Here is a 22,293-nt window from a genome sequence, read left to right on the forward strand (position 1 = left end):
CATGCTGAACAAGAAAAATCGTATCAACTAATGAACTTCAAAATAGCCGATAGAGGATGTAGAGCAAACATGTCAGTGTTGTGGGGGGGGGGGATTCCATTCCTTGGACCTTTTAAAAGTTCTTACTTACAGTTAGGAAGATTAGCTGGTCTACATGTTATTTCTATGTGCTAATTTGTGTTGACTGCATACAAAGTTTGACCACAGAGACATGCAGATAAAACCAAAACAACAACGAAACTATCGAAAAATGATGAGTGACTAGATATTTCCCCAGCAAAGTTGAAAATTTTATTTTCCTTCAGGTAAACTCTCCTGCTGATATTTTACAGGAAAATACGTATCTGTAGATAAAGGAAACCATTCAATAATCAAATCTTCATATCAGAATTTTAATGATTTCATCAGTGTTACAGAATCTACTCTCTCGTTACTACTAAGGTAATAGCACCCTCTAAAATGAATTTAATGCAACAATTAGTTTAAATACACAGATAGCACTTGAATAATAATGCTTTTAAATAGACCAATTTCATCTTTCAGTCATTAGATTGGCATCTCAATAACGCAGATAAGTTCATCGCTACAAAGCAAGCCAACACGAGTGGTCACATGTTGTAAAATGTCTAATCCAGAGTTCAGACCTCTTGAGGAGTTTGCTATCTACCATCTCACTTCTCAGCTTTTTAATCTATAGTACATTTTCAGCGATTCCATCCTATCCCATTTAGAGGTTGTATTAATGACATGAGAATTAAGTGCTAACACTGTTTACTGGTATCATTTAAAAATAATTCATTCACCTGATTTTAGGAAGCACTTCAATTGTATTTTTCACTATGCCACTTTTGTGGCATACACAAAATCACAGTATTTTCTATGGGCCACGTGTCTATAAACTGGTTTCTATTTTCTTCAAGGAAAGCTATTCTTTCCAGGGCTTTCTCTTTCCTCTAAGAAACCACAGGTAACACTACCCTCTCCCTAACCAGCCTACTTAAGAGATCTAAGGCACATCTTTCCATGGTGGGAATGGGAAGCTGAGATGAACAGGCAGGTGAAAAAACCTACCCAGGAGGTAAAGTCTATTTGTGAACCTGGATTCATCTTTGATTCCACTGAGCATTTGGTGAGTGGATATTCAGATATTTCAGGAAACAAGGCTATAATCTCAGCTCCTCTTGTTTCAATTACCTGTTACCTCTAGGAGTTTCACTATTTTTTGCCACCAGGCACCCTTTAGCAATGTCCTGCGTACACTGCAAACAACAATGGTCCTGCCTAATTTTTTTCCCCAAGTTTCTAATTCTTTTTCTCCCAAGCTCCACACATTTCTTTTCAAGGATTGCATGGCCTACATTTTCCCTAATGTAGTTTGTGCTCTCTTGCCATTCTGGACCTTCACGTGCTGAAATCTAAAAGACGCTTGTGCTCTGTCACTACAGATTACTGGAAAGAAAACATTGTTTTATCTAATCTGATTTTTTAATGCGATTAATAGTGATTTAGTTTTCAAGGAAGCAAATAATTACAGAGCAAGAGAAAATATTGCTGAGATGGTGCCTGATGCCTTCTAGTCAGACCAGTGCTAGACTCGAGAGGAAAGAAATGTATATTCATGGTGTCTTATTATTATTTTTTTTCAAGCCTACAGAGTAGAGGTCTCATGGTGTCTTACTATTAAAATCAGAGTAAAATGACTAATCAGGAAACAGCAATAATGAATTTCACGATGGAAACAACATACCTGGAATGAATCCGTCAGTATTTGGATCTCTTTTTTGGGGGAAAAATAAAGTGAAAACCCATGCCCATTGCAAAGAAATATGACAAGGAGTGCCCACAGATGCACCCTGCTGTTGGGAATGCATCTCTCCAAAATTGAATGTTCAAAGGTCATCACATTTCATTTTCAACAGTTTTCACTTTCTTCATGTTCTCCCAATTTAAGAAGATAGATAGATTTCTACAGTATTCAGGAATTATTAGAAATTTCATTCTGTTTGAACAAGGAATAACAGGTATTCTGGGACATGGGTGCAAAGTTGTCTTTTTCAACCGAGTTATCAGACGTAATTGTCAATAAAGTGCATTTCACATAAATGTACCCATTAGGAGAGTAATTTAAAGTGCAATATGTAAGGTACTTCACATAGTGCAAAGTATGTGCCAAGTCCAAATAAAGCAGGATCTTACCTACCAGAAGCCAGAGAGGACAATGGAAACATACCTCCCCGTCTTTCATCCTTTGCAGGTATGTGTATTTTGGTCCATGTGCATGAGTGTGTGTGTGTGTGTGTATGACTGCCTCTGCATATGTACGTAACTGCTTAATGGTCTGTGCAAATGTCTGAAGCTGGTTTCCTAGAATTTGAAACCTTTAAACACTGACATAACTATGCAATCTCCACATCAAAGGAGCATCAGGCTTGTAATAATGGTTGAGATATTTCAGCCTGAAAATCTGGTAAGGCAGGTATTTGACTGCGAATTAAATGTTTAATGAAAATGATAAAAAACACAATAACTACAATGCTACCGAGAGAGACCCCTATGGAGTAAGCATATGGCTCCTCTTGTTCATTTTCTCTTGGTTTGACAGTACCATGGAGGAGAGGCGGGCCCTGTGTATACGGACTTGCACTTGGAGTTGGTGAACGGAGCAGATCCTGGACGTTCCTGAGTGATCCGTTGTGTGGCACTGCAGTGATATTGAGGAGGTGGCAGAGCAGGGGGTACAGATCTGTTGAGTTCATGGCCTCTTTTGTGAAATTCTTTCGGAAGGCAGGACCGTGGGCTAAAAACATGGGATGCATTTCTGCTAATGCATTGTCATAACCGTGGTTGCCTACTGTGAAGAGAGAATGCATGAACAAGTTAGCCAGCCAGATGGTATTAAAATGGAAATAATTGTATCACCAAATTGTGAACTTAAATGCACATTTTATCTAATTTGACTTTTAAATAAAAGTATCTTTTACAAATAATCTCTGCTGTTGTCAACACCACAATTCACTTCAGGAAACGAAAAGTCAAGTGATCACAAATCTTCCTCTCCAGGCAACACTACCTTCAGCAGCACAGGAAGAAGGGGAAAGAGCAAAGCTGAGGCAAGTCAGGGGAACATGAAAGTGATATTCTTTTCGTGGCAGGTAAACTAATATTCAACACATATTGGGAGGTACCTACTATGTTCCAGCTTGTTCTAAAGATAAAGTGATAAAGGTGCTCTTAGTCATGAAGCCAATAAATTCATAATTACCAATAAAAGGAGGAAAATAATAAAGGAAAACAAAAGACACCACAAAAATCAAACTTCTAGTTATAGTTACAATCTGCTATCAAAAAAGTCAGGACTTGTGGGTAAAATCTTGACTTTGGTGGTTCAGATCAGGATCCAACTTAGCATTGTGTGCTTTCGTGTGGCTACAAAGAAGTAAAAACTTTAGGAGTCTCGTGACTTATCAAGTCAGAAGATGATACAAAATTGAAGGATGAAAACTCCTGCATAATAAAAGCTGCCTTTTATTTTTATTATTTTTTTGAATTTTATTTTATTTTTTTATACAGCAGGTTCTTATTAGGTGTCCATTTTATACATATTAGTGTATATATGTCAATCCCAATCTCCCAATTCATCCCACCACCGCACCCCCCCCGCCCACCCCTTTTCCCCCCTTGATGTCCATACGTTTGTTCTCTACATCTGTGTCTCTATTTCTGCCCAAAGCTGCCTTTTAAAGGCATGTGCATCTAGCATAATATCAGGGTGCTACTGCTGATGAGACGGCAACCAAAGAAAACTGATGGACATATATACACTACCAAACGTAAAATAGATAGCTAGTGGGAAGCAGCCGCATAGCACAGGGAGATCAGCTCGGTGCTTTGTGACCACCTAGAGGGGTGGGATAGGGAGGGTGGGAGGGAGGGAGATGCAAGAGGGAAGGGATATGGGAACAGATGTATATGTATAACTGATTCACTTTGTTATAAAGCAGAAACTAACACACCATTGTAAAGTAATTATACTCCAATAAAGATGTAAAAAATAAAATAAAATAAAATAAAATAAAATAAAATAAAATAAAATAAAATAAAATAAAATAAAATAAAATAAAGGTGGTGAGAAGGACTAGCAAATTAGCCTCTACTGCTTGTGTTTGCTACCGGGAAATATGCAATGAGAGCACAGCATTGCAAAAAAGAAAATCCTAAATTCATTCCTCCAAGAGTCACTCCTCAAAGTAATTCCCAACCTGCCCAGCAAAACCCATCTAAAGAAGTCATTCTTAGTGTCATGATTCTTTTGAGTTTATTATTCAAGTGAAAATAACGCTGGATTTATGAATCACTAGGAATCACCTGACGGGATTGTGCTATTCTAGTTAATTAATCGATAGTAACCTTGGGAAATGTGCCATTATATAATTTGTAATTGATTGGATGACTGCTATGCTCATGTCTATGAAAAGTTGGATCTAGACTCTAATCGTGAAGGCAAAGATAAATCATATCACACTTCTTACTAGAAAATCAGATTTGAAGTGAACTCATTATGACTTAGAAAACTTTTCCCATGAAGAGGGACTTTGTTTCATAGTGGTAGCCCCTACAATAAATGCTTGATCCAGTAGACAGTATTTAATAATGCATGCCTAAGGGCGGAGGTTCTCAAACTTGAATCTTAAACTTGAGACCCCGGGGTAGGGGGATGGGTGCAGGTAAAAACACAGATTGCTGGGCTCTACCCTCACAGTTTCTAGTTCTGTAGATCTGGGTTGGGCCCAAGAATCTGCATTTCTAAGAAGTTCCCAGGTGATTTGGATGCTGCTGGTCCAGGGAACACACTTTGAGAACCACTGCTTTTGGACATTAGGGCTGAATTCTCTTATAGAACTCAGGCTGAGAAGGATTGTAGTAGCCAGTACTTAATTATTTGTTGAATAAATAATTATGGTTGAACATCATGTAACAGAAATAGGAGCACTATTAAGGTTTTCTACTCAAAATAGGTGTGACTCATCTAGTATGTGTAGTTCACCAAACCAAAATTCCAAGAGAGCCACTTACATTTATGTTAATTGTACATTGTAATTCAATCTCCTCAGAGATAGCAGTTCTTTTTTGAGCAACCCCTCTAACATAAGAGGTACCTGCACAATACATGAAAACCTGAACATATGAAGGTGGCAACTATTCTCCTGGCCAAGGAAATTACTTTTAAAAGCCTTCTTAAAACAGCTCATCTGGCCGATTAAATATTGTTTTACAGATTATTATCTATATGTAAAACCTGTTTTCAGGACCAGAACCCATGTACCTGTATGCATCTGCCAATATGCCTTACATATGCTCTACAAATGCCATGGCCAGGCAACTGCTTTTCTCTTTATCAATAAACATGATGGGAACCCAATTCTAGCTAAAGGGACACTTTGTTCATCTCTTATATGTATCAAGGACCAGTGCCTAAAAGAACATTTCTAGATAATGCTGACACCATGTGCTTGCTTCAACATTCAAGTAACAGAATGGAAACAACTCCCAGTGAATTGATTGGCAGTGCGTGTTAATATCTCCATCAGCTGGGAAAGTGGAACCCATCCAAGAGAGAGAATTTCAGATGGGGGGCTAGTTACAAAGGTGCTGAAGCTCAGAAGCAAACATGGGATGGCAAGGTTACCCAGTGAGTAGAACAGTGGGAACCTCCCATGGCCCCCAGGGCTGGAGGGAGAGAAGGAAGAGGTAGTGTCCCCAGAACGCCAAAGCCAGGACTACCCAGTAGGCACTGAGGCCACAGAGCAGGAAGTCGTCCAGAGCTGGGATCACAGAGGACATGAAGTCACTGTTAGAGACACAGCCTGGAGCAGAGAGAGTGGGGGAAAAATACCCTGGCTTTCTCCCAAACTCCAGCCTTCCACACTCTGCAAAGGTCCTCTATTGACCAAACTGAACCAGAAACCAGTTCTCTAAGGAGCCTGGGAAATTTACTCTGTAGGGATCTGTCACTGCTGATACAAAGCAGAGCAGGGTAAGGGCGGGGAGATTGAGAGCAAATATGCAAATAACAGGCAAAATAAAAACGAGTGAAATTCTGTGGATGACTTTTCCATTTGACTAACTTGTTAAAAGCTATATGAGAAGGGAAAACTACACTTAAGGATAGCAGGGGGACCTCCCTGGTGGTCCAGTGGTTAAGACTCTGCGCTTCCAGTGCAGGGGGCGTGGGTTCGATCCCTGGGCGGGGAGCTAAGATCCCACAAGCTGCACGGTGTGGCCACAAATAAATTAAAAAAAAAAGGATAGCAGGAAGCTCTTTATTTTGCATGCTTTAATTTTAAATAGGATTTACATTATATTCTAAATTTATTCAATGGAGATATCTCCAAAATTATACCACTAGGTATTCATTAGGAAAATATATCTTGATATATTTTTATCCATGCCAATATGCGCTTCTTTTTTAGAAATGTTTCTAAGGTGTAAAGCAAAGCTGGACTATATTTGGTAGAGCCAGAAGCGCAAAAGAAACTAGAAAGCTAGCAACTGAAAAGAAAAATAGAGATTAAACTCTTTTGAAATCAGAGTATAAAACAGATGCAGAAAATGATTCAATTTATAAAATTCAGTTAGGTTTTCCTCCAGAACATAACGGTTATAATAAGCAGTACTTATAATAAGCACTGTGCTTATCTTTGGTCTGAAGGCTTCAAGAGAAGTAAATGTTCCACTTTTAGGAGGTTACCTCATTTTAAAGCCCCAATAAATCTTTATTGGGATCTTTATTGGATCTTTATTTAGCTATTAATGTGTGACACTAGCTAGTTATTCGATCGATAAACAGACTGTTGAATACGGCAGAAACAACTCCCACTTAGCCTCCACTTTAGCAGACAACAATGCAGAATGGGGAGAAATACTATAACATACTCACACTGAAAGTCATCTGACTTATTCCGTAAAATATACCACCCTTCGTCAGCCACTGCGAGAATTGGCTGAATTCGACTGTTGTACTTGTAATGCCATCTTTCTGGAATCTCTTCTTTTTTGTAAACAGTCAGATTAGGATGAGCATGAGCTAGTGCTTCATAGACTTCATCAAATCTGCCTAAAAGAGAAGGATGAGGAGAGGCAGTCAGAACAAGACACTCACTGCTACAGCCAAAGAAACAACCATGGCAACAGAGGTCAATCAACGCAGACATCCTACTGACATAGACAGCCAGCAAGTTCAAGGTAATGAAGCCTCACCAGACACTTTAGAACTCCCATCTCCTTTGAGGAAATAATCTTGTCGGGGAAGCTGAGAAATAATCTTCTCTTAAAGTAAATTCACCTTAAGAGAAGACATTTTATAGAACCAGAAATCTCTAATCCCTAAATACACACACACACACACACACACACACACACAGGTACTAAGTGGTGGCACAAAGTAAAATGTCAAGGGCACTGCAACATCCAAACAAAACCAAAGAGCTAAGTTCTGGTAGTTCTGAGTACAGAAATAGAGAATCTCAAGACAAGAAAATTCGGTAAATGGAGGGTGAGGGGTGGTCAAACGTTCTTTGAAACCCTGGAGGCGTTGCAGAAGTACTCCCTGTAACTTCAAACACAGTAAACCTGGGCAATATCTTTAATCCTTTTCTTGTTTTTCAAATCCATTTGTTGGGGCTTCCTCCCTGCCAACAAGGGAACACCATACCAACTTGATCAGGGGAACAGAAGGGTTAATGCAATTTTCTTAACCACAAAAGGTTGCTATTTTGTATTGAATTGGTAGAAATGTTTGTGTGCAGCTGCACGTGCCTGTTTTAACATTCACTGTTTCCTATCCTCTTAATTCCCCTACCAGGGATCTAACTCTCATTTGTGAGCTCTTCAGCTTTTCAAGATCTGTTTTCTCATTTGATACCTAGACTAACCCCAGGAGGTGATAAAACAAACATCAGGAGTGCAAGTCTGAGTCTTGCTCTGCACTTACTTTTTGACCTGGGGATGTTAAACCTTTTGAGCTTGTTCACCTATCTTTAAAACAGAAATAGGGCTTCCCTGGTGGCGCAGTGGTTGAGAGTCCGCCTGCCGATGCAGGGGACACGGGTTCGTGCCCTGGTCCGGGAGAGGCCACAATAGTGAGAGGCCCGCGTATCAAAAAAAAAAAAAAAAAAAAAACAGAAATAATGAGAGACAGAGTTGGTATGAGGCTTCCGGGAGAGGTTTGTAAAAATTTGAGGTACTGTTACTACTTCCCCTGTTTACAGATAAGAAAACGAAATCTCAGGAGACCAAAACTCTCTCCTTCCTATACCCCACTGCTTCCCTATAAGCAGGTCCTAACTAAGGATCCATTGAAGGCCTTAGGGCTTCCATAAAATCACTGTTAACTGCAGGCACATTTTGTATCTATCTTCCCATCTCAATTTCTCTGAGAATGGAGGCTGTAGCTTTCACCATATCCAATGACTCCAAAATGGTTAAATGCGACTACCATAAATACATAAAGTATCAGTTTTAGTATTCTAGGAAAAAGTGAAAAATCAGACTCTGAGAAAAGAGAGTTTGTCTTTTCAGAGACTAAGGATTAAATCCCAGAATATTACCATGACAAAGGCAAGCACACTTGAAAGACACAGAAACAAAAATCCCCCACTCAATCGCACTGGGCACACGCAGACCAGGCCCCAGACCAGCAGTCAGTTCAGACTTACCTTCTTTGGGCAAGACGGCTGCCACCGGCGACTGGTCAATCAGGGTATAGTGGTCTTTATCCAGATACTGGTCAAGCTCTATGATCCTTTCCTCAGAACACTGCGCCATTCCGTGATCACTTGTGATAATTAGGTTGAGAATGTTCCACAACTTTGCCTTTTTCAGCATTCGTATGAGATACCCTAACCTCTGGTCAATATCTGAAATGACAGGCCCCATGAGTGGGCTGTCTGGTCCCAAATGGTGGCCCATGTCATCAGGTTCTTCCCAATAGAGAAGACCAAGATTGATGGGCTCTTTCGATGTAAACCATTCAATAATTTTGGCAACTCTCTCTTCGAATGAAACAGACTCATTGTAAGGCATATAGTAAGTAGGAAAGCTTTTATGTATTTTGACATCTGTTCCAGGCCACATGGCTGCACCACTCGTATGTCCTGCCCTCTGATTTGTGACCCATATTGGTGTTGCTTCTTCCCAAAACTCAGAATCATAAATGTTCATATTATCCGAGGAGAAAGATTTGTTCAGAACAGGATCAAACATGTCATTTGCCACAATGCCATGATTCTCGGCAAAGAGGCCAGTTACCAAACTATAATGGTTAGGGTAGGTCTTTGTAATAAAAATATTAGTAACTTGCTTCACGTGGACACCATATTCTTTAACATGATGAAAATGGGGTGTTGGAACTCTGTATAAGTAATCCCAACGGAATCCATCAAATGAAACTAGTAGAACCTTTGGCTGGTCTGGTTGGAGAGAAAACGTAATTGAAAGTGTCAATGCAGCAAGTATGAAGGACACCCAGAGAAGTTTTGAAGTCATTTTCAAAGTACTTGATCAGTTCAGTGTAAGATAATCTGTTTAAGAAACATATAGAAGTTAATGGCAATAATTTTGTTTTGTATACTTCACCCAAAATGGAGAGGGATGGTGCTTAGTAATCCCAGTTACATCATAAATCACAGCCTGGAAGGATTATGCTGCAGAGCTTCATCTTAAACAAGAGACCTGGGGCTCCCTGTATAAATAAAGCTAAAAATTATATTTGCATTTTAGAAACTGTTTTAGTTTCCAAGAATTTATTGAAACATTCCTCAAAGAAATTACTTAAATAAGCTCCTCAAATATCATTTTAAAAGATGATATAATTTACATACAACTTTTCAGAAACATTTTCAGGTTGACTCAGACTTCTGACTCCTGGGCAGAAACATTTATATAGTCAAATACCTGTGGACATATTTATCATTATGGTTAGATGGGCTGTAGGAACCTAGCAACAAGCAAATTTGCACTAGCAAACTCCAAAATAATACTTTTTAAAAGTACATGTATACAGCTCTGTTTTTCAAAGGCAAGGCCTTATGTCTGGTCCATAATGGTAAGAATGTGAGAGATGTCATGAGAGAGAGGAGAAAATAGATTAACTTGGTATCCTGAAGTGACAAAATTTGTGACATTCAAATATATTTGTGAAATGTAATTTGCATTCACGTATTAATAATCAAAGCATAGCCTTCTTTAAACAAAACAATTAGATTCTGAACGAAGTATAAACTGAAACATAATTCTAAAATTTGATGTTGACCTTCCTAATTTTAAAATTCATCAACATTTAATCTTATCAGTGACGTGTGTAGAAAAGGCACTTCCCAGGATTAAATAATCTCTTGGGATCAAGGTTGTTATTATTGTCGTTGGTAATCTGCCTATATTTCTAAAAAGCTTTTATTCTATTCAAGAAAGCTAATAAGAGATAATATGAAAAAACAATACATATGTAAATTTGGTCAGTTCTCATTGGGTTTGCAGATCCAGTAAGGATCTTTTGTTCTCTCCCTCTGCTGTCCATTCTTTCATGAAGGTATTTATAAGTCCACAGAAACCTGGATCTAGCCGTATTTTGTGTCAAGAAATCTCTTGAGGAAACTCCCTGGTGGCGCAGTGGTTAAGAATCCGCCTGCCAATGCAGGGGACACGGGTTCGATCCCTGGTCTGGGAAGATTCCACATGCCACAGAGCAGCTAAGCCCGTGCGCCACAACTACTGAGCCTCTAGAGCCCGTGCGCCACAACTACTGAGCCTCTAGAGCCCGTGAGCCACAACTACTGAAGCCCGCACGCCTACAGCCCGTGCTCCGCAACAAGAGAAGCCACTGCAATGAGAAGCCCGCGCACAGCAACAGAGTAGCCCCCGCTCGCCGCAACTACAGAAAGCCCACGCACAGCAACAAAGATTCAATGCGGCCCCCAAAATAAATAAATAAATAGATAGGTAAATAAATAAATTGATATTTAAAAAAGCAATCGAATTCAGCTTTTGACATCTTCCTAATTTGAATATGCTGAAGACATATTTAAACCTCAAAATTAGACCCTGTCTTGCCTTGCTATAAGTGCAGGTAAATAAAAACTGCTCGGCGTGCTTGCTTTGCTATCAGGGGCAAGAATTCTGTTTTGTTTTTTAATTGATTTCAGCATACCTAGAACTGAAATTGTTGCTTAAACTGAAATTGTTTTAGGTATTGGTTTCCAGACAATGGTTCAAAAATTAAATTTAAAAGCTATTTCTCAAACAGCAATAAACTTTCCAAACCTGGAAGGAATGTGAATAATCAGTTCCCGTAAGGAACTGCAAATATACTTATTAACATTTCTGGCTAAGAGTGGTGATCCCTTCCTCTTTCTCTCCTTCACCTTCCTAACACAAGGAAGGATACTATGAACCAAATACAATTTAAGGCTAAAAAAGAATCAACTACATGAAACATCTGATTTTCCTCTATTTTAATAAATTAATTCAGCAACTGTGGTAAGCAGGAAAGAACTGCTTTCCTGGGACAAATGAAAATAAACAAAGGCTAAGTGTTGCCTCGAGCTTAGGAATGTTTGGTAAGAGGAACCAATATCATCACATCGATGACATAAAGCAACAAACTGGGAAGTGGGGGTAGGGATGGAAGGAGATCTGATTTCTTCTCCACGCACAAAATGCTGCACTGCGCAGTGGAATCCCTAGTTCTGGGTCCAGATTTCACTGAGCTGCTTTCCAGTTCCTCCTCCCCTCCAACCCTTCCCCCACAGACAGCCTTGGAAATCTGGAGGGACGGGGCGCCAAGAAACGAGAGGAAGGACACTGAAGGAGTAGTAGGTGTGTGTAGAGCGAATATACATCAAGAGGAGGGTGATGCCTCGCCCCATCTTCTTCACCGGGATTCCATCCTAGCTCCTGGAAGGATCTCGGGGTAGGGTACGTTCCCAATTCGCAAACCTCCCGCCCACCAAGGCTGGCAGATGCCCTAACGTGGGCTCTGGGTATGTGTGCAGTGGAAACAGGTGGGAGGGTAGTTTTGGAAGCCCGCAGGAGGCGGGTGGGTCCCAGGCAGGCCAGCCTCCCACACTCCCGGACTCTTACCCTCGCGGCGATCCGCTCAGTCCGCATCTGCTTGGGGCAATGGCAGGGAGGGCCTGGAGGAGGCTCCCTCCCGCAGACCGGGGGCAATAGCGGGGAGGCGGCGGCAGCAAGGGGCGCGCCCCCCCCGAACCTGCAGTCCCTCACCTTTAAGCCACCTCAGCGCAAAGCACCTGACCAGCACCGCAGGCCCACCGCAGGCCCCACCTCTTGGCTCCCATTGGCTACAGTAGGATGGTTCCTGCTGGGGTTGCGGAGCAAAAGCCGGGCTCCTGGTATCGCTGCCCCGCCTGTCAATCAGCGGGAGCGGGGCGGGCTCTGGCGGGTTCGGAGGATGGATGGGGCGGGAGCCCGGGGAGCACCGGGAGGCGTGGACCCGGCCGGGAGGCTCGAGGGCGGGGAGGCGAAGGCGCCGGGCGCTCGCTAAGGTCTTCTCTGCCGGGTCACGAAACCTTTATGCGCTGTGCCTTTTCTAGACGGGCAGTTGTGCCTGTAGTCAGTGATGCAGAGAGATCATAGTGCGCTATCCCATTTTTTTGTTTGTTTGTTTTCTTACCACAAATGGGTGGCACCATACCCTGGACTTTACTCCGAGGAACACCTGAGCACCCCAGGATGTCGATAGGACGATGCAAAATCTAATTTAAAAGGATTTAATTTAGTGAGCTCTGCAGCCCCGATGTTTATTGTCCAGGTTTTGGCAATGGCAGGTCTCTGAGGGATCTGCAATAGTGTGGCACCTAAGAATGCACATATTACACCAAGCCGGGTTCTGAATCGGGTTAATTTACACAGGGTGAGAGACTGAACAGCATGGGTGCATCCAGGGCCAGACTCTGCTCCTAGCTTTGTTTCCAAATATGCAATAAAGCTATGAACTTCGGGTCTGATGCCTCTTTCAGGAAGTCTTCTTTGGCCTTGTTTCTTCTGCTCCCTTACCATAGTGGATTAATTTTTCAGGTTTTTTTTTGTAATCAGTGGTATTTTTAGGTCAGAGGGAGTGCAGGCATGTGCACAGTTTGCCAGTTTGATCCCAGCTATATTTATCATAAATTGTAGCAGTGACTTTGAGCTCCTCTGAATTTGTCCATCTACAGAATTCCCAGGCCTAATTCTGACCACCATGAAATGGTCAATAGTATCTGCTTGGCTGTCACAACTTAAGCTTCAACAACTTAATCCGTTAAAATGGAGAGCAAAGCCAGTAGGTCTGGGTCCCCTCCAGGGCTCACATTCCCTGTCTGGTATATCGGGACTGTAAAATGAATAGACAGTCCTGCTGATATTTAATTAAATGAGGCAAACATTTTGTTCCTTGTTTTTTCTCTTTCTCTCAACTTCTCACAGAGGGACAGTCCCTACCCCAATGGCTTCCTTCCAAATGCATCATACCATCCCCAGGGGTGTCTGGGCACTCTTCCATGGCCTTTTATTTGTAGTGACTTGAGTTTATGGCTTTCCACGTGTGGGATGGGGGTTAAGAGGGAAGCTGGTGTCTGTGTTTACCCAGACCCAGTGACAATGAAGTTGTACAGGTTGTTCCAAGTCCCCAGAGCCCTGTCCTTTGATATTGCCTCAACTTGGAATGGGGTGGCCAGGATTATGTCTTTGTCCCCCTAGAATAGGCCCCCCTATGTTCTCCCCAAACAGTCAGAGAACAGCATATGCTGATTAGAGAGCAGAGTAGTGAAAACAGGCCTGTCTCTTACATGGATCGCTGAGCATTGTTGGACTCTGTTCAGATGACACTGCCTGGCTCTGCAAACTTTTTATGGAAGACACGATTGTATTCACGACCCACCCCTGTGAAACAGGCATGGTGCAGCTGTTAACCACAGTGCACAGCACGGAAAACGATGCATGAGGGGGCCAGCGAGTGCCAGAGACACTGCCCAGATCCCCATATAATGACATCTAGTGTCAGCTGGCAGGCTTGTTATATAACTTATGTCTCTAATGGTAAAAACAATCTGGCTTACATAGTACAGCTACAGGAATGATTGTAAAAACATGGAATTCCTGCCTCCACATCTGTACCAGCCCTTCTGTCCTCCCTGTTACCTTGATTTCTGTCCAAATGCAATCACTACTTAGCCAGTTACGGTCGCCTAAGCCACAACCTGTTGACTGTAGCTATTCCTTTGTTTTATATTATTTAATTAATATATGTAATCATTGAGCTAGTAATATTTTTCTGAATAATGGTGTAACAGAAGAATCAACTTCTTTCATGGGTTTTGGGCTGGAGATGGGGGTCCCTCTGCCTGTCTAATAGGGGTTGGAGAGCTGAATTATTTTCTTCCTCAGGAGCTGGAAGAGGTTTGTGGTAAAACTGGAATAAGATCTTTTTTTTTTTTAATGAAATAGCCAAGACTGGCTCTGCCACAGATGTTTTGTTTTCAAAACTAGTCTATACCATGTGGTAGGGAAAATGAGCAAATTATTTCACAGTTTTAAAAATCTTTAAGGTTGTAGTATATTCCACCACAACAACTAAAATAAACAAAGTCTATCTCTTAATCCTTTATAGAACATTCTGCAAAATAGGGTCTCACGTATTGAACATCCATAGATTAGGAACCATCAGGATTCTCGTTCTGGACAGACCTTAATTCTTTTTTTTTTTTTTTTTTTGATTGACGTGTAGTTGATTAACAATGTTTCAGGTGTACAGCAAAGTGATTCAGTCATATATATATATATGTATATATAAATATACCTTTTCAGATTCTTGTCTATTATAGGTCATTACAAGATATTGAATGTAGTTCCTTGTGCTATACAGTAGGTCCTTGTTGTTTATCTATTTTATACATAATAATGTGATTCTGTTAATCCCAAATTCCTAATTTATCCCTTCCCCTCCCCCCAGGACTGACCTTAATTCTTGATAAATAGTAGGTCTCCACTAATTTGGACTCATTAGCAGAAGTTCAACTCAATGAGTGAAAAGTTAAATTACAGATTATTCAAAGATTTAGTCCAAGTAATTTTATGCCTATTAGTAATTTAGGCTGCTAATGATATATTTGTACTAATTAGAACTATATTTTCACACAATTAGTATGTTTTATTCTCAGAAAGCTTTATGTCAGTCAAATAGAACTGTGTAAACTTCTTTGCATTACTGGATTTTGCAAATTGTATTCATAGTATAGTATTTTCCTAGGGCTACTGGGACAAAGCACCACAAACTGGGTGGCTTAGGTCCACAGAAATTTATTCTCTTACAGCTTTGGAGGCTTGAAGTCTGAAATCAAGATGTCGGCAGGGCCACCCTCCCTCCAGAGGCTCTAAGGAAGAATCCTGCCTTGTCTCTTCCAGCTTCTGGTGGTTCTGGCGTTCCTGGGCCTGTTGCAGCTCCAATCACTGCCCGCATTGTCACATGGTGTTCTCCTCTGTGTGTCTCTGTGTCTCCACATGGCCTTGTATGAAGACACCAGCCATTGGAATAAGGCCCTCTTTAATCTAGTAGGACTTCGTCTAAATTTAACTAGTTACAGCTGCAAAGATCCTATTTGCAAATAAGGTCATATTCTGAGGTTCCAGAAGAATGTGAATTTGGAGGGTTGAACGCTATTCAACCCAGTATATGTAGCTAGAAGGATGTTTAATTTTATGGCTCATCCTAGATCCAAAGTCCATGAATTATGATTAAAATGGCTCAAATCAAGGAAACTGACAACATCTATTGCTGATGCAGAGCAACTGCAACTATGATACATTGCTGGTGGGAATGGTACAGCCATTCTGGAAAAGTTTTATATAAAGTTAAATGTGCACTTATATAACCAAGGAATCCCACTCCAAGAGAAATGAAGACATCCACTCAAAAAGTTATAAGCAAAGTTTATTATCTTTATTCATTATTAAAAGCTAGAAACAACCCAAAGGTCCTCAACAGTGCATAGATACACAAAATTCTGGTATATCCATAAATGAAAGACTATTCATCAGTAAGAAGGAGTGAAGTACTGATACATGCAACAACCTGGATGAGTCTCAAAAGCATTTTGCTAAATGAAAGAATCCAGATACAAATGGCTATGTACTGTATGATTCCATTTATATGACCTTCTAGAGAAGGCAAAACAATAGGGACAGAAATTAGATTGGTGTTTTCCAAGGGCCGGTCATGAAGGGAGGGGATTGGCTACAAAGGGCCACAAGGGAACTTTCTGATGTGAGGGACTCTTGACTGTGATGGTGGTTACATGACGGTCTAAGTTTGTCAAAATCCAGAGAACTATATACCTGAAAATATTGAATTTTATTATATGTAAATTATACCTCAATAAACAACAGCAACAAAAAATAAGCCCTGCTTTGTGATCTTCCCCCACAAAGTTCATGAATTAGGCCTAGTGGAGATTGACTTTTAGTGGTCACGTTTCTGCGTGTAGCAGTGAACTGATCAGCTCAGTCTGCAGCATATAAGAACTTGAACTTGCAAGTCTAGGGACTCCTTGGGGCCTCTGCTCTGCTGCTTTTCACGTTCTTTCACTTTATGAAGCGAAGTCTGGAAACCATACAGCAAAGAAAGGATTATTTTCTAGGCTAGAACTGAATGTCATTTGTTGAATAATCAAATCAGTTTAGGATGTGCTAATGCAGGCAGGAGGGACGGTTGTCTTCTGGTATCTGGTTTGAGGTCTATCTTGAAACAAGAAGTTCTCAGAAGAAGCCAAATACAAAACTGCACGTGTGTTGGTGGTGTACGCGGTGAAAACATTTAGTCAAAACCACATTCTCGACTCTTCGTGGAGAATACAACCCTCAGAAGCCTCTAAGTAGTACTTGGTTTAACCTCACCATTTATTTTGAAAAGCATTGGCTTATCATGGGAATTGTAATTCTGCAAATGTACTCAGTGTGGGAGGACCTAAACATATTGTCCTCCTTCCAGACCAAAAAGACACTCTAGGTATTTATATTTAAAATGTACATAAAAACATTTCAACATGAGTGTGCCCTGGGTTCTTTTGTCAGTATTACAGTTTATGAATAGACAAAGCAGGTAGCAATTGCTTTTATGGCTTCATGCCTTGGTGTGGAAGAGTAGGGAAAACCATGGGAGGGTTTTCCCTGCCCCATTCCCCAATGGCTACAATTTTATAATTGGAAAGTCATCTCTTTGTGTTAAGGCTTTTCTTGCAGGCGTGATGCCGACCCACCTCTGATAGCCATTGGCTTACACATATGTGTGACTAAGTCTGACTCTCTCAGAGGAGCACAGTTTGTAGGAGGGAAAGGCCCTTAGAGGAATGGGTCAGTAGGATGGGCATTTTCTTTGGAAAGGCGAGTAAATAGACTGGTCACCCTTGTGTGCATGAATTAAAATTAGTATCTTTTTCTCCTGTTAATTTGTCTTATGTCAATTTTATTATTAGTCTGGCCGCACGACTCAAGAAGCGTAGAGGGGATAAGCTCCCCTCCACATGGCACCACGCCTTTTGTGGGCCCTTCTCTCTCTGTCACGTGACTCTCCTGCGATGCTCTTTATGTTGCCCTGTACTCTTTGAAGAACAATTTTGCCAACTCTCCTGATTAAGGGCATCTCATGACATTTAATTTCCTCTGTGGGATCTTAGCATTATTGGGTAGAATAGCCAGGGATGTGTTTCGCATCCCACAGCTGGCCAGAGAAATTCCTATTTTTTTCATAAATGATGTTACATGAGCCCTCTGGCCTTCCAGATCATGGCTGCATGACTATATTGGGAGCACCGTTTATACTCAGATCATGAATTATCTTCCTCGATATAAGAATGGGCAGAAAAAATAAGCAGGACCAACTTTATGTCAGGAGTCTCACATCTTCTATCCATCTGTTTATAACTTAACTGAGGAATTCGAGGGGCCATACGTTAGACTTATTATCTGATGTTCATTGCATCAGAGTTAGAATGGGAAGGGATCTGTCCCCGGAGAAAGATAGGGATGAAGTCAGGAGGTAAGTAATGCTCACCCATAAAAAGGGCTGAGTTAGCCAGTGCACTCGCTGGCTCAATAAAGTATAGGAAACCCCATGAGTATCATCTGGCAGAAGCGAATCAAGAGACTGGCAAGGATGACTGTGGGTATTTGAATTGAACATGACGTGGGGAAAGTGGACTGCTACTATATCTCCCCTACTATATCTTGGACAGCTGTGAGCATGCATGGTCTAAAAAAAAGTACAACTGCAGCATAAACTCACCAAGGGGCCCTGGATAACCCCCCAGAGTGACCTGATTGTGCTCCACTCACTGCATTCCATCCCTATTCCTCCACATGGGGAATATTTTAGGATCTGGAAACGTAATTTGCCGTGGAATTTGATAAAATCCTGCTGCAGAAACCTGTTCATTGATTTAGTCATGATAGAAAGTCAGTACCAAACACTCATTTATTTATTTATTTATTTTGCGGTACGCAGGCCTCTCACTGTTGTGGACTCTCCCCTTGTGGAGCACAGGCTCCGGATGCGCAGGCTCAGCGGCCATGGCTCACGGGCCCAGCTGCTCAGTGGCATGTGGGATCTTCCCGGACCAGTGCACAAACCCGTGTCCCCTGCATCGGCAGGCGTACTCTCAACCACTGCGCCACCAGGGAAGCCCTCAAACACTTATTTAAGCCGTTTCCCTCTATTTATTTCTTTAGTTCTCACAATGGCCCAGTGAGGTGGGTACTATTATTATTCCTCATTTTATATATGAGGACCCTGGCCCAGAGAGATTAAACAATTTACCTAGTTCACACAGCTAGGTGTTGTCACAGCTGAGAGTTGACCCTAAGAAGTTTGGCTCTAAAGTATACACTCTTAATTCTATACTGTCTCCAATAGATCCTAAGATCCTAATAGCACAAGGATAATTAATTTTTTGCACAAAGATAATTTGCAAAGTAGTTCACTGGCTTGCCTTTTTAAGTCACTACTTTGGCATTTCCTTTACGTCTATTTATAGATAATTTTTTTTTCTTTCTTTCTTGAAATGATCAGTTCTCAACTTAGCAACACCACAGGGATGAATGTAGGAATCTCATAGTCCCACTGGTACATATTTAACTTGGACTTATCACTTATGGCAAAAGATTAAATATACCAAAGATCAAGATACATTTTCTGTTGTCAAGCCATGCAATCTAGTAAAAGGAAAATCAAGAAAAAAGAGCCAACCCCTTCTACAACATTTCCCCTCCATTCTTGGACAAGCATAGTACTTCCAAAAAGCAAGAATATTCACAGCTATACATGAAACAGCTGAGGTGAGAAATCTAATCTGGACACTTCTCTGTCTACTCTTTGCCTGGCTACCTCCCCTAAATTTTTAAAGACCAAAGTCATAAGTACCTTTCTCCAGGACACCCACCCCTTCTCAGCCCTGCCTGGTTATGTGCCCCCACGTACCCCAGAGGGCCCTGCGTTCCTCAGCCATTGCACCTGTAATTGTTGGTTAATGTTCCAAGTGGCTGAGACGGGGCCTGATGACTTGTGTGTGCCTGATCACTGCAATAAAAGTTTACTGAATGAATGGATGAGTGAATGAGGAGGAAAGGAGTGTTGAGAGATCCAGAGGTAAGTTTGGGTTCTAAACTTTGATGTCTTCTGAGAACAAGGACTGTGCTTCAGCCACAGCACCAGGCCGGACACATTAGTCTCATTTAATGCTCTGAATTCACTGTCCTTTAATATTTGAGGACGAAATCATGTTAAACAAGACTTGTATAAGAATAGTTTGCCACTTTTAGCCACCATGTATTCATAACAGCTGTTCTATCAACTCATTTTATTTTTAGTGGAAATATCTGGAGTGTTTTTCTAAGATACGAGATTAGCGTGTTCAACAGAATGAATAGAGCAAAGAACAACTTATGTTTAGCTGATAATGAATAGCCCAGCTGATCCTGTGTAGGGTCCCTGTGGGGAACTAGTGGGAGGGGAGATTAGAAAGACAGTGGTGGGGGCTTTGGTAGAGAGTCCGCCTGCCGATGCTAGGCGACACGGGTTCGTGCCCCGGTCCGGGAAGATCCCACATGCCGCGGAGCGGCTGGGCCCGTGAGCCATGGCCGCTGAGCCTGCGCATCCAGGGCCTGTGCTCCGCAACGGGAGGGGCCACAACAGTGAGAGGCCCGCGTACCGGGGAAAAAAAAAGAAAGAAAGACAATTGTGGGAAGCCCTAAAGCCAGCCAGGCTAAGTAGTTTGCAGTCTGTCCTGTAGGGAAAGAGAAACCATAGAAGACTTTTAAGTTATGAAATAACAAAGATGCATATTTACTATCAGAGCGAGTTTTAAAAGGAAGCTTAAATGAGTCTAATATTTGTTTGAAATAGATCTTTAAGCCACTGGACTTGGGGCTTTATTGGTAATCACAGATTAGTTTACCCCAAGTAGTATCTCAGTGGCTGGAATGTTTTAGTAACTCAGTAAATATGAATGCATGACTGACATCAGAAAATGAGTCACCACAAAAAATAAATCCAAGGAATAATGTTACAAGTGTTTTTAGACGAAAAAGATAGACCAAATAGAAAATGTAAGCTCAGCTGAACAATCTGAAGATGACTAGATTAGTGATCTATCAGGACAGGAGAAAAAGGACGCAGTGGAGCAGGGCTCAGCAAGCATTTTCTGTAAAAAAACCAAAGAGCAAATAGTAAAGCTTTGCAAGCCATGTAAGATGTCTGTTGCATTTTTTCACTGTTTGGGTTTTTTGGGGGGTTTTTTGCAATGTTTTCAAAATGTAAAGATATTCTAAGACTGTAGAAAAACAGGCTGCATGCTGGATTTGATTGCGACCTCTGTTCTAGGGATTTGGGCCACTAATAAAATTATTCCTAACCTCCATTTTTTTTTTTTTTTTTTTTTTGCGGTATGCAGGCCTCTCACTGACCGGGGCACGAACCCGTGTCCCCTGCATCGGCAGGCGGACTCTCAACCACTGCGCCACCAGGGAAGCCCCCTCCCTTTTTTTAAACATAATTATCCATGTTCTTTTATTTTAACGGGTCACAGAAAATTCAAATTTTGATATTAACCACGTGGTTTTACTGAAACCTAACACTAGTAACCTTAAGAAAACCCAATAACCTCTCGGGGACAGAATCTCAAATAGGAAACAAGGAAGCAAGGGAAATGTCAGTCTTTTTAAGGTCTTTGTAAAGAAGGGGAGAAGGAGACAGAGAAGGCAGGAAAAAGAAAAAGCAGCAGCAGAAACAAAAAACAAATGAGCCCAGGGCTACTTACTAAGAGCCCCTGAGTATTTATTTATAAAAGAAAACAAGGAATTATTCTCTCAGGTTGAATTTTGCCCTGGAAACATATATCCTTGTTCTTCTGATCCTGCCAGAGCAGTCCCATTTTTAGAATCATGGAACATATTTGCACAGGAAGCTGCTTTATGATGAGACATTTTAAACTCTATTTTGTAAAATCAGCTCTGATTGAAGGTGAATCACAGAAGTCTATAAATCTGCCCCAATAACCAATTCCAATTCCACAACTTGTTTCATAAGAATAGTAGATAGAAAAGGCAACCTAGTCCCTGTGACAGCCTTTTTTATAAGGAACTGGGTTCATCGATGTCAAATTTTTGGAAGATGCTATAGGCGAGAGAGCAAGTATTTTTGCTAATGACCTTGATGGCCCGTCTTGGATTGGCTGTCTAAGGAAAGTAAACAAGCAACTTGATGTGCTGCATTTCAAATGTACTGTGGAGCTGGTCTCTTCTCCTCATCCTATTTTGAGTACCCTAAATACAATTTCTGGATTTGGTTGACCTTTCAGGTGGTGTTGATGCTTTGAAAAATGTTTCTCTGGTCTAAGGACTGAAACAAACAAGAAATGATACAGGGCTTCCCTGGTGGCGCAGTGGTTGAGAGTCCACCTGCCGATGCAGAGGACATGGGTTCATGCCCCACTCCGGGAAGATCCCACATGCCGCGGAGCAGCTGGGCCCGTGAGCCATGGCCGCTGAGCCTGCGCGTCTGGAGCCTGTGCTCTGCAACGGGAGAGGCCACGACAGTGAGAGGTCTGGGTACCGCAAAAGAAAAAAAAAAAAAAGAAAAGAAATGATACAGTGAAATGATCCGGAAGGATGCTGAAAACCATCTTTGAGGAAGAGGGGTGACAGTGCCCCTGAGTGAATTCAAATTTCACGGCCATCACTGGATTCTTACCT

General features: G+C 41.4%; 1 protein-coding gene across 2 annotated transcripts; it reads right to left on the reverse strand.

Annotated features, from left to right (window-relative positions):
• Positions 1–371: 371 nt before the first annotated feature.
• On the reverse strand, positions 372–12,395 carry ENPP5 (ectonucleotide pyrophosphatase/phosphodiesterase family member 5). Of its 2 annotated transcripts, none has more exons than XM_081246414.1 (4): positions 12,280–12,395; positions 8,715–9,578; positions 6,938–7,114; positions 372–2,851 (listed from the first exon to the last, which is right to left on the reverse strand). In XM_081246414.1, the coding sequence occupies exons 2-4, from the start codon at positions 9,541–9,543 to the stop codon at positions 2,424–2,426; spliced, it is 1,434 nt and encodes a 477-aa protein (XP_081102540.1). In that variant the 5' UTR covers positions 9,544–9,578; positions 12,280–12,395; the 3' UTR covers positions 372–2,423. The 2 variants fall into 2 exon arrangements, with proteins under 2 accessions (XP_081102540.1, XP_081102539.1); XM_081246413.1 differs by having other exon boundaries at positions 12,136–12,394.
• Positions 12,396–22,293: the final 9,898 nt, after the last annotated feature.

Source organism: Mesoplodon bidens (assembly GCF_964165515.1).
Source record: "Mesoplodon bidens genome assembly, chromosome: 10".
In the NCBI taxonomy this organism is placed as follows: domain Eukaryota; kingdom Metazoa; phylum Chordata; class Mammalia; order Artiodactyla; family Ziphiidae; genus Mesoplodon; species Mesoplodon bidens.